We start from the raw sequence: 13,340 nt of genomic DNA on the forward strand, positions 1-13,340 counted from the left end.
AATGTTTGTATGTTATATGAACTTGGTCATGAAAACCTATCCTAGTTCATATTACATACAAACATTTCATTGACGAAAAATTAAATAAGAACCTTTCAGCAAACCTATGAAAAATGAACAAATGCATATTTCAGTGACAACTAAACCATGTTTGCTTCTGAGGGTATAAATCAGAACGTCCACAAAATAAGTAACTTACCATGTTTTTTCGTGTAAATGGCTCAACAAGCATTCAGACATCATTTTTCAGGTACACACTACAAAGCCATCTGAGAGAAATCTTGGCACTTTCAAGCCTCCATTGAAAGCTTCAAAATCAATGAGCTTTAATACCCAAATTATCCATAGCTCAATAAGATATATTTAATTGAATACAGTCATTTCCATACACCAAAATTGATGGACTGAAGTGATATATGACCAAGATACAAATCCTTTAAATGTTGCTTGCACAACCCAAGTCTCCGTCTATTCAAGCTGGGATGAATACAACTTGAGAACCCTGTGTTCCAGCCTGGAAACTTCTGCCTTTCCATTACATGAAGAGTATAAACACTTGGCGCTGGAGCCATACACCCATTTACAAAACAATTGCAAGGACGTGACTCACTTACCATTCTTGCCAGAGAGAGTAAACATAAGCCACTGTAAGAAATTCCATATGTTAATGCCTCATCATTATCATAAGATTGAGCATCTGATGTCTCGTTTACCATCTCTTGCTCTATTTCTTGGGTAGACGGAATTCTGCTTAGTTCTGTGTCAAAACGTTTCTCTATCTCAGTTTCATGCACACGATACTTTGCTGCTAGAGTGCGAATGCAAGATTTTCTAACTATATTAGAAATCAAGAGCTTTACCTCATTAAAGTTATCACACTCGGCATACCATCTAAGCCAACGGCGAACAATACCCGAAAACCAATCAATGATTTGGTCATTATCTTGTAAGATTAGCAAAGAGGATGTGCGGGGATAACCATCAGATGTGGTCAATCCATATCGTAGGAGACGCTTTTTAATGGCATTAACAGGAGCAATTATCTCAGTGATAATGACAGATTCGGTGGAAGAAGCAGCACTTGGCAAAAGGGAAAGAGTAGAAGTGGTCTCAGAAGAAACATACGTTTTCACCTGTCTCTGAAATTCATAAAAGGAGTTTCTTAGTTCTTGGGGTAGAGCTGGCTCTGCAACATACTTGGACAGGATAGCATCCTCACTCTCTGCTGCTTTGGCGTTGACATCTTCCATCCATATCTTCAGCAAGTGCTTGTACCAATGATCAGTTTCCATACCGGATTTACGGAAATGGGAAATTTTGCTCAAAACAGACCTACAGTCAGCTAAATGCTTAATCTCCGACTCCTTTACCTTCTTCAGACCATGACCCAACCATTTCTTTCCTATACTAACCGTCCCAGCATTCCAGGCCTCTTCTTTTTGTAAACCAAATAAAGCAACTTTTTCCTTCAACTTGTGGACTGCTCTTGTAGCAGGACTTTCTCTTACATTTCTTCTAACTAAAGTGCCCAAAAAGCGGATCCCATGCAGCATTTGACATGACAATAACTCTGCTTGATCATCCACATCCAAGTGCAAAGACTTCTGCAAGTAATTTAGAACCTCAGATTTGAAATCAAGGGCAGCATCCTTAGAACCAGCCACTGAAAAAAATATCTCATCCATGAAACGACAAGAATGGACCCTTATGCTAAAACTCTCTTCACCGGCACAGCCAAGATCATTACCTTTCAGGCGTCTCCTAAACCAGCTGCGCAGCTTAGACTGGGACTTTTGATCAGAATGTAAGCTTGGACTGAGAGCTTCATATTTCATTGACAATCTGTAAAATTCATAGTCAAATTGGTTGAGATAAATATTCATTAATATAGAAGACAATACGCCCTCCTGTGGAAGGCCATGACCTTTTGGGAAACCACCAAACTCCAAGTTGAGCACATTGGCGTTAAACATGCTTTGGATCATAGCATAGAGGCTAGGGTCTTCTACTTTATCCTCCATCACTGTTATAAGTTTACCAAGTATACAAGCATCAAGCTTTTTATTTATGAGCAATGTAAACCACCAATCAGGATTAGAAATCTCCTTGCTGATATACTTCAGAGCTGTAGAATGCCCCCTCCCACTTCGATAACCATGTGAAATCTTAGAGAAATCGGGTTTGTAAACAACTTCCAAAACAATTCTGATTGCTTCCTGAATGACCCTCAGATTTATATTGGGAAGTACCAAAACTTCTTCCCTTGCACCCTTTTTTGAGATAGAGAAGGTATTGGCATTAACATCAAAACTCCCACAACCCAGCTCTTTAGCAATAGAATCAAAAGAGGTATTATCATCATTGAATGCTGTATTAATATTTGAGTTGAGTCTAATACAATCATAAGCATCCCGAAGAGTTTCTGGATTGGAAATGACTTTTGCCATTAGGTTTCGAAACTTCCCATTGATGTATTGTTCCTTCACCCTCTTCTTTATGCGCAATTCAAGAGACCTCTTGAGCTCCATTCGGCTCTTGGGTCTTCTCTCATCCATATGAGAAGACTCCTTTACAAGATTGGCTAAGTTTTCTGCCAATTTCATTTCATGAATGCCACGATTGATATCACCATCAGCAGTAGCAAGCGTGGAGTGATCTGCAAATTCTTCTATTCTTTCTGAAGCTCTACCATAATCAGCTGCTGCACCAGGACTTTTTTCTGAGTTTGAATGAGTGTCTGACTGCACAAGGACCTTTTGCACCTTATCACAGAGGTGAGCAGTGAGGGAGGTAGCTTTTCTGGCAACGGTGAGCCTTTTTTCATAAGACATGGAAGAAAATGTTGCTGCTGCGACTATTGCTAGAGAGGGGGCAGGGCCACCTTTGAGCTTTATGAGGCCCTGTTCAAAAATAAAATGTGGGCATGCATCCAGTTATAGTCAGCAGAACGCTCAATTGCATATGTCTGAAACATTTTGTCGAACATGTGGCCTGCATTCATTTTATGGGGAGATTTTGAAATTTCTACCTGTACAGAGTTACAACACAAGAGGCATTGAAAACATAAGAAAACTTTAAAGAAACCTACAAGTCAAGGGAACACAGGAGCATTAGAGTTAGAACAGATGAAGAAAACTATCACCAAGGCATCTCGATAGAAGAGAATCAGAAATTTGATTTAGACAATATAGTATGGTATATTTATCAATAAGCATTCTGGAGGAAAGCAAAAATTGGAAGGGATGAGTTTCAAATTGGACCAAATCAAAAAGGAGAATAACACAAATTTGGATCCTTCTTGATATCATATTATTTGTATCATTTGAAAAAGGACATGATAAGGAATTGGAATGGGACAAAACAAGGAATTCCTGACATACAATATTTAAATGTACTATCATAACTTCTGAAGTTCTGATGAATATACGAGATCAAGATAGATAAGAACATTAAAGTCTATAATACATGTCTAATCTATACCACTAGAATACCGAAAAAGATAGCATGAACACCACATGTGAGATGGTAGTCAACCCAGAACCAACATGTAAGAATCGAGACATGGAACACAATTAGGTTAGGGATGTAAATTTCCATTTTATTAGTTAAATCTTGTTTTTTTATAAACAGGATTTTAAGAGGAAAAAAAAATAGAATCAGTATGAACTTATTCAACTAAAACCAAGAGCACCAAGAGCAACCCCAGAAATTAATTAGCTACAAATATATAAATCATGGTCATCTTAAAATCTTTCCTTAAGCAGAAAAAAGACCCGTATTGTAGGATTTCGGCAAAATGTAAAGATACACTGGGCTAGATAACATAAAATTTAAGATTCGAGGATGATTACTTGCTGAAATGATAACTGCAGGAAGGTTTAAAGAAAGAAAAACCAAACTATAATGCAAACAATTCAACTTCACCTGCATATATCGCACCACAGTGCTAGTGTAATCAACTGCTCTCCTCTGGGTAAGCTTTCTCATCCTTTTTGCAGCAAAACCATTAGGATGAGCTGCAACAGACATGCCATTTGTCGTCCATTAAGAAAGAAACGGAAAAATCATTATCTACACTAAACTTCTAACAAAATTCTACGGCCACTTTCCAACCATCGTTTACACCTTAAGCCTCACTGGCACGCCCTTGTAAATTGCCAATTTAAAAAACCTCAGGATCCAAAACCAGGTCTAGGGGTCTAATTTACAACTCATTTCTTCAAAACCGTGTACTTTAAAGATGTAAATTTCAAAGTTGAAAACCCCAGTCAATAAAAGAAGTAAAATGCAACCAAAATCTTTTCTAGGATTTCCTAACATACTTGACTTCGCTAGGTAAAACACTTCCATACAATTGAAATTCTTTTATTTTATTTTCCTTTCCGTTTTCCTAGAAACCAAAGAGAACAAAACCAAAATAAGAAAGCCAAAAGGCATAATTTGGTACAAACCATCGTAAGGAGGAAGAGGAGGAGCGGGACCAGATGGGTGGTGATACTCTGGGGCCATTTTAGTCGAAGAAGCCGACGACTGACGCATCACTGGCGCTGGCGGCGGGGCCCCCTGTGAAATTCTCCACCTTGCTGCTGATGCTGATGCTGTTGGTGGTGTTGCTGTTGAGGATCAGGTACATCATTGTCGCCCCAAATCGAAGAACTGACCCTAACCCTAATCCTAAAAGATAGAGAAATGCATATAAAGAGTGAATGCAGCAGCAAATAAATAGTGGGTTGACAACAAAACCTGAGAGTCAAACTTTTCGACAACTGGGAAAAACCCAGAAGCCAAAACAAGAGAATTCAAGATAAGCAATTATCGATGTCTCTTGAATTAAACGCCTTTTTTCAATTCCAAATTTATCAGTACCATAGAAAGCTGAGAAATGGAGAAATATGTACCTTTCTTATGCTGAATAAACCTCCTTCGACTGAATCGGGTTTGTTAAAAATGTTTAGTGGATTGGTTCTTGCAGACGAAGAGAGAAGATGAAAATATCCAGGAGGGTTCAAATTTGGGCACCATGCGCCATTTGTCCTCCATGAAGCACATGCTAATTAATTTACTGTAGTGCCCCTAAAATGTTGGTCAAATCTCATTTTGCCCTTTTAAAGTTAAAATGACTCACTTTGCACCTTTAATTAAAGTTTGGTGTCTCATATTACCCCCTGCCGTTAATTCCATCCAAAAATCCGTTAAGTTTGATGACGTGGTAAAGTGGAGCCCGCTCTACTATTAACAAAATATTAATAAAAAATCTTTTACATTTAAATGCTTTAAAAAATAGAAATTAATTAAACAACACAATAAAATAACATAAAATTGAAAAGAAAAAAAAAAAGAAAACCCTAAACCTAGCCCTCACTCTCCCTCCATTCCCACCCACTCACTTTCCAAATATAGTATGTGAAATCTTTGGGTTTTTTTGTTTTTTTATTTTTTTGTTCAACACAAAGCTTTCATTAACAATCTCGAAGAGCCAGAACCACATACATCTTGGGATGAAGCAGCCACCAGAACATCACAATGACCTTTTCTAATTGTTGAAAGTAACTTTTGTTCTTTTCTAATTTCTATCCAAATGGTAATGCATATTGATCATGACATTAAAATAACATTGGTAGCGATTGTATTTTTTCCGAGATTTCGTTGGCGAGCTTCCGGCGATGGATGGTGGAGCTTCATACTCCCATCCATACCCGCCACCCAACCTCTCTCTCTCTCTCTCTCTCTCTCTCTCTCTCTCTCTCTCTCTCTCTCTCTCTCTCTCTCTTTTTCACCCAGCCCCCCAAGACCCAAACCCTCTGTATATGTTTCTCTTTACCTTTGTGTGTGTCTCTCTCTCTCTCTTTCACACACCCAACTCCCCAGCCCCCCACGACCCAAACCCTCTCTATCTATATTTCTCTTTCCCTCTGTGTCTCTCCCTTGCGTAGTGGCTCGCAAAGTAGGGAGCCAGATTTGCTCAAGGTAGTGTGAGCGGGCTAGGTGGAAGATCTGGGTTGGCTAAGCGGAGATCTGGGATGGGTTTTCTGGAGAGATAAAGTGGTTATGTGGGCTGAGAGTGGTGGAGGTGGTGCTGTGGAGAAGATGATGACTCTTGTTTTTGTTTTTTTCTTGTTTTTATCTTTTTAAAATTTTTATTTCCAATAATTTTGTTTTTCTATATGTTCTTTCATATTTATTTTGTTGGGATTGTATTTATTTTTAGTTTTAAGAGGAGATCTTACCCATATCACATGGGATGGTGGGTTGGTGATTGTATTTTAAATATTTTTAGAAATTAAGAATTAAAAATATATACTAAGAATATTCTATCATATTTTTGGTTTATGTGAGGTGGCTTCCACTTTGCCATATCACCCATTTAAATTGGTGAGTAAATAATTCATGTGTAAAAAATTACAAATATACACTTGCTACATCATCAAACTTAACGGACTTTTGGATGGAGTTGACGGCGGGGGGCAACGTGGGACACCAAACCTTGGTCATTGGTGCAAAGTGGGTCATTTTAACTTTGAGGGGCAAAATGAGATTTGACCAAAGTTTCAAAGGGCACTACAGTAAATAAGCCTAAAAAAAATAAAAGAAAACCTGCTATAACAGGTCAAGGTAATAGGTTTTTCTTTGGTATTTTAGTGCGCGATGCTCCCCAAAGCTGGTCTTGAACTTCAAACCCCAAAAAACTCTACTACTAAAGATGACCTTCTCCTCCATTGGTTGTCAGTTGTTTCCTAAGATTTAAAGCATTGGATATCATTGGATTTGAAGCTTTCTAAAGTTAGTATTGAGCAATCTCACCTATCTCTTGCTAAGCCCTAACTAATCTCACCTCTTTTTAAGTTAATTATGTTTATGGGTAAACCTTAGTGCCTGTTTAACATTGCTTATTTGAGGTGATAAGCATTTTTTTAAAATTTTAGGAAGCCCAGCCTGTTTGGTAAACTATGAGAAAATCACTTATTGTTAAAAATAGCTGTGAGATAAAGCTATAAGGGAAAGCAGCTAATGGGGTGCTTTCATGTTCTGATTATGCAGGAATCAGTTTCGAAGATGCGCTAGGTTTAATGATTATGTTGGAATTAGTACCAACAACACTTTTAACAAAAAGTTTACCAAACGCCAAACTGTTTTGTTTTACAGCTGATTTCTCTCACAGCAAATCTGACAGCGATTATTTTCATAGCACATCAATGCCAAACTAGGCCTTAATCTCATATGTCTCTTGCCAAGTCCTAACTAATCTCAAGAATTTTTAAGTTAATTTATGTTTATGGGTAAACCTTAATCTCACCTAAGTTTTGTACCAAATTTTAATTGAATTTGTTTGGGTGGGTAACCTTATTCTAAATTATAAAATTTGAATGAAAGTTAGTAGCATTACAATTTTATCTTTTATACATAGAATAAACATTGTAATATTATGTATAATAATTTCGTTGGATGTATAGAAGATGATTTATTGGAGCACGAAAATCCAATTGCATAAGGGTTGTGCAATTCATAGCTTTCTGTTTGCCAATTGGCATATGTGTTGGTATATTACTTTCTAATTGAGTTTGTTTGATATGACTGGCGAGAATGCAATTTCATATATGGTTCAATAAAAATCAGTTTGATAATTGGAATATGAGTTGACATGTTATTTTTTGAATTTATTTGATATGACTGACTAAAATTCAATTATATAGGGTTCATGAAATTTGTTTATGTGATTTGACAATTGCATATAAGTTGACATATGTTATGTGGTAGAGATTCCTCCATTAATTGGCAGCTATTTACTTATGGCATGTTTACTAATCCGTAATTGGATTAGGAGGAATTGAATTGAGGAGGAGTTGGATTGAGGAGAATTAGATTCCGGATTTCTAATGAAGTTGTTTACTAAACCATATGGATTGAGGGGAGTTAGATTCCAAATTCTTATTGAAGTTGTTTACTTAACCATATGGAATTGGAGTATGGGTGGTATTAATTACTAAAATGTCCTCATTTTTGGGTTAAAGTAGATGGCATATTTGGAATTTTGAAAATTGTGTAAGGATATAATGAGTAAAAAAGATGAATTCCTAATTGGTGAATTCTCCAGGAATTAGAATACCACCTCCTACTCTGGAATTGAATTCCTCCAAAATCAGGTATTCAATTCCCAATTTTGTGTGGGCCCCGCTTACTTTTCAATTCCTTGATGTGAAGTAAACGAAGGAATTCTTCATAGGCGGAATTCAATTCCTGATGAGAATTCCAATTCCTGATTAGTAAACACACCATTAAGGTTTAAAGCACTTGGTTTGAAGGTTTGTAAGGGTAGTATTGAATAATCTCATTTTATTTCTTGATAAACCCTAACCTTTTGTAAAATTAGTATTGCATAATATAACCTGTGTTTTGCTAAACCCTAACCTCACCTCTTTAAGTTAATTTTTGAAAACGTAATATGAATTTAATTTATGTGGGTGGGTAACCTTATTAAAAACTGTAAAATTGTCATTAAAGTCAGTAAGCTGAGAACAACCATTAAAAGTGTTTCGTGATGCCTCATAATTATATTGGATATGTAGAATGTGATATATTATAGCACAAAAATGCAATTACCTAGGGGTAATGCGATTTCATATCACCTGGTTAGCAATTGATATATGAGATGTTATTTTTAAGATTGAGTTTATTTGATAAGACTACTTTTTGTGTTTGTTTAATATATTGTATTATTTGATGTTTGAACTATGGAATGAGTTGAAAGATTTAAAAAATAATGGTGGTAACCTAATATGAATTTAATTTCGTTCACATATTATTAAAAGTTGTAAAATTTCTATGAAAGTGGATAGCATTGGAACAAGCATTGAAAATAGTTTTGGATTCCTGAGCATTACGTTGAATGCATAGAGGGAGATATCTTGGAGCACAAACATGCAAAGCCTGGGTCTTGCAATTTCATATCTCCTTTGGCAACTGCATATGAGTTGAAATGTTATTTTTCCATTGAGTTTGTTTGATATAGTTTGACAATTTGCATATGAGTTGACATGTTATTATTTTTTATTGAGTTTATTTGATATGATAAAATGTTTTTCTTATTTAATGCAGGCTCATTATTAATTGGAATTATAAAATGGTGAGAAAGAACAGTGATGTGCATAATAAAGGCAAAAATCCAAAAACAACAGAAGATGAGTCAAAGACGGTGATTAGTCTCAAGACCGATTATTTTAACTATATGTAAGTGTTAAATGTATCTTCCAGTATACTAAGTACTTTTTATAAGACTAACTAAATGTGAATGTTTTAAATAGAAAAAATAAAGGGCAATGAAATGAAGCAATAAAAAATAGTGGAGAATGTGGATACTAAGGTCATAAATTGGCAACAATACATTTAAATAGGACGATACATCCCACAACTTATAATAAATTGATTGAGTTTTATTATTTTCTTCCTCAAACCAAGAAGGAAATCGCTTATATGTGGCAACAGTTGGATGCTACTCAGAAAGTAGAGTATGAACCTAAAAAACCTTCAACGAATACCTCGAACAAGAGTTCTTTGAAGATAGCCACACGATGCAGTCCAAAGGATGTAAATGACACTATAAATGTTTTAAGTGATGAGAAAAAAGCAGTCATTCAAGAAAATGGGATTTGTTTCGTTGTTGGAAATGAAGTGTGGAAAACTATCTCATTCAATGTGTCATTTTTTGGTTGATAAACTGAATCCTTCTGAATCTTCAATCATGCTACATGGAAAAACACTTAAGATATTTGTGGATGAGTTCGTGCGCATAATGGGTGTTAAGGATGGAGGAGAGGAAGTTGACTTTACCGGATTCATGGATGAGCAACATATTGTAAAGGTGCGAAATTCTTTTTTGATTGGGAAGAAGCTTTTAAAGAATAATGAGTTGAAGCAAATGATGGTGGGGACGAAAGAAGCAGGTGACTTTTTCAAAGTTGGTTTTGCCATGTTTGCTCTATGCCTGTTGCTACGTCAAACCACTTCTGTTATGTGAATTTAAAATATATGCTTCCGTTAAGAGATAGAAAAACAATAGCAAGGAAAAACTAGATAAGTTATTGATTCAAATTTTTATTAGATAGTGTCAGGTCATTGAAGGAGAACAATCAAGTTTACATCGGTGGTTGCTTGTTATTCCTTTAATTATTTTACGTTGATGCTATAGCTCATAGTAGCCTACTTGTGGATAGGTATGTGCTACCACTCGCTGTATGGGGGAAAATAAATACCGAAAAAATTAAGAAGTGGCTAAAAAAATAGGGGGTTTGAAAGCGATAAGATAGTTGTTATCAAAGCTGAATCTAGAGGTCTCGGAGAATATTCGAAGACAATGACTCACTTTGCCGAAGAGTTAAGTTCAATAAAAAAGGATGTGGCAACTTTGGTGGCCACTGTTGCTTGTATGGACGAATCACTCTCCAAGGTTAGTTTTGAGTTAGCATCAAAAAATGAAGAAAAAGATAGAACATTGCGCACTCCATGCCTTCATCAATACAAAGTTAAACTGAATAAGGAAGATAATAACATGTTTGATATGGGATGTGATGAGGACAACTAGACCATGGAAATACTAAAACTCCAAAAAGTAAGCAAGACAAATAAGACGGAACTTCCAACGAGTAAGGTGATAATGTCAAAGGATTTGCAAATCTTGATAAAACTTTGGCTCCCTATGTTGAAGTCATCCATGAGAGAAAACATGCAAAACAACCTCATAATGAGGTATGATGAGTACTGGTTGTAGCTTGTTTGTATGTGTTTTAATAATTTCACTTGTAGGTTTACATGTTTGGATGATGACAATCATCAAGTCTTTGATTTGCAGAAATCATTGTCCCGATGTAATAACTAAGTTAGATGTCCTTATTTTATGGAGACTCATTGTATCATCTAATGTATTTTTGTTTCAGTTAGATCGATTTGCAAATGCTACGTTGTAATGATTTATGGGCACTAGGATAAAATAGGTCGCAATGACGTAAAAAGTTTGTTCTTAGAGAATTATGGTTCTACTTCAACAAGAGATCTGATAGTGACTCGTGCAATAACGGATAGAAAGCCTGGTCCCCATAAGAAAACTCCTTATGAAGACTTCAATGCATTGAAAGTTAAAGCAAATGCAAAAACCTGACAAGTAATTGCGCACGAGCGGATTATGAAGAGATTGAATGTCGGTCCATTCCGAATGACCAACGATATTTCTGAAGATGATAGAGATCTACTAAGTTTTTCATTTTGTTTCAATCCATTGGATCCAAAACCTTGGAGGTATACCCTCAACCAGATTTGTGAAAATAATTATTATATGTGTCATGTTGTCATAATGACATAAGAAAAATTGATTAGAATACTTTTTTTTTTGTTCGCAGTGAACTACTCGTTGACACTGATGCTATAGCTGTAAATCATCACCATTTTGGAAGTCTTGCCCCTGGGTCGCCTCTCTTTGATGATGTAAGGACTATTAATCCAATATATATTAACTACTCATTAGTATATGTTTAGAATGTTGGTACTATGATGCTAACAATTGTGTCTTATCTTGTAATAGGTAATTAATGTAATGGCAGAATATTTCTACGATACCAACTTCACAAAGTGGTTCCAACCTACGTAATTTTGGTCGGTAAGTAAATGAAAAAGATTAATGAAGGATATTTTTTGGTTAAACGTGATGTGTTATATCTCATAATATGCAGGAAGGAGCCAAGTTGGTGCGTCTCGGTGATTGTATGATGTTATATGCTAGGACACACAAGCTTTGTCATCTCGCAAGATTTGATGGGCGACTAAAGGATTGCATGCAGGTGTGTTTCATATGCAAGCTCCAATTATGTGAATTATCGGTGATAATGAATATACCACTTTTTTGCAGATGTATATTCTGATGCACTATGATGTAATTGGTCACTGGTATCTTTTGGTTTGTGACATTTTTCAATAGAAAGCAGAAATTTGGGACAGTTTACTTGATATGTGTCATAATAAGAAATGCGAGAACGATTGCCAACTTACTGTAAGTGGAGAAGCTTTTGTTCAATGCACTTATTTGTATTTCTTTTGCTCGATGTTATTTATGTCGACTATGTTGTTGTTCATGCAATAGTTGTTGTACCTAGACTCCGTTTTTCATGATGACATCTTGTCGGTATTTGAGACGGGGTGGATGTTCTCCTCATTTTCTATTATGTCCCCATTGGATGCCAATCTCGTCCAACCTAATGGTGTGGATTGTGCCATTTTTATAGTAAAAATATTTTACACGCAATGAAACAATGAATATTTTTTTGTTGTTGGTTGCAGTACGATTCTAATGTACAACGAATTTGCTATTGAGTTGCTGCGAAATGAAAAAAAACTCAATTGCGTGATGTAATAAGTGAAGCATTGAAAGTGATGGAAAATGCATCTGATTTTACGGCGAAGAGGAAGAAGAATGGTAATGTTGAGGTTAAAACAAAGGATGTAGCGAATGTCACCGTTAGAAAAAAGAGGGTTTATATTCCGAAAAAAAAAATATTAGAAGTTACTATACCAGAAACATGTATAGGCCGTGGTCAGCCTTGACCTCGGCGCCACTAACAAGGTTAAGTAATGGGACTATCATGATTGACCAGAATATATTTTTGTGAGCATAGACGATCATATTTGACATCATTATATAATAATCTTATGGTCACTTCCTTTGGAATTAACACATTGAACCCATTGAGAGTGAAAAATACACGATCATATTTGGCATCATTATATAATAAGTCTGTTGTCACATCCCCGGATCGGCTCCGCCGTAGCACGATATTGTCCGCTTTGGGCCCCCCTCTCTGCCCTCACGGTTTTGTTTCTGGGAGCTCACGAGCAACTTCCCAGTGGGTCACCCATCCTTGGATTGTTCTAGCCCCCAACTCGCTTAACTTCGGAGTTCCTACGACTCCGAAGCCAGTTAGCTCTCAAAAGGCCTCGTGCTAGATAGATGCGGGTGTGCACATATAAGGCATATCACCCCCTCTCCGTTGGTTGATGTGGGATCTTACAATCCACCCCCCTTAAGGGCCAGACGTTCCCGTCGGCACACTCGCACCACACAGCAGAGTGGCTCTGATACCAAATTGTCACATCCCGGGATCGGCTCCGCCGTAGCACTATATTGTCCGTTTTGGGCCCCCCTCTCTGCCCTCACGGTTTTATTTCTGGGAGCTCACGAGCAACTTCCCAGTGGGTCACCCATCATGGGATTGCTCTATCCCCCAACTCGCTTAACTTCGGAGTTCCTACGACTCCGAAGCCAGTGAGCTCCCAAAAGGCCTCGTGCTAGATGGATGCGG

The 13,340-nt window shown here is 36.7% G+C and overlaps 1 protein-coding gene across 4 annotated transcripts; it reads right to left on the reverse strand.

Moving 5' to 3' along the window:
- On the reverse strand, window positions 185-5,009 carry LOC109947584. Of its 4 annotated transcripts, XM_020558063.1 has the most exons (5): window positions 4,899-5,009; window positions 4,452-4,674; window positions 3,925-4,016; window positions 861-2,900; window positions 669-757 (listed from the first exon to the last, which is right to left on the reverse strand). In XM_020558063.1, exons 2-5 carry the CDS (start codon window positions 4,537-4,539, stop codon window positions 752-754), a joined length of 2,226 nt encoding a protein of 741 aa, XP_020413652.1. In that variant the 5' UTR covers window positions 4,540-4,674; window positions 4,899-5,009; the 3' UTR covers window positions 669-751. The 4 variants fall into 4 exon arrangements, with proteins under 4 accessions (XP_020413649.1, XP_020413651.1, XP_020413650.1 ...); XM_020558060.1 differs by having other exon boundaries at window positions 185-2,900; XM_020558062.1 differs by having other exon boundaries at window positions 185-2,991.

The sequence above is a fragment of the Prunus persica genome, chromosome G2 (assembly GCF_000346465.2).
Source record: "Prunus persica cultivar Lovell chromosome G2, Prunus_persica_NCBIv2, whole genome shotgun sequence".
NCBI classification, from domain to species: Eukaryota; Viridiplantae; Streptophyta; class Magnoliopsida; order Rosales; family Rosaceae; genus Prunus; species Prunus persica.

Excerpts from the sequence above, each read along its gene's own strand:
- LOC109947584 (XM_020558060.1), bottom strand. The coding sequence starts at position 4,539 with ATGCGTCAGTCGTCGGCTTCTTCGACTAAAATGGCCCCAGAGTATCAC. Across the intron at positions 4,017-4,451 it reads TCCTCTTCCTCCTTACGATG|CTCATCCTAATGGTTTTGCT; the intron begins GTTTGTACCAAA and ends TGTCTGTTGCAG. Across the intron at positions 2,901-3,924 it reads CTGTGGTGCGATATATGCAG|GGCCTCATAAAGCTCAAAGG; the intron begins GTGAAGTTGAAT and ends ATTTTTGAACAG.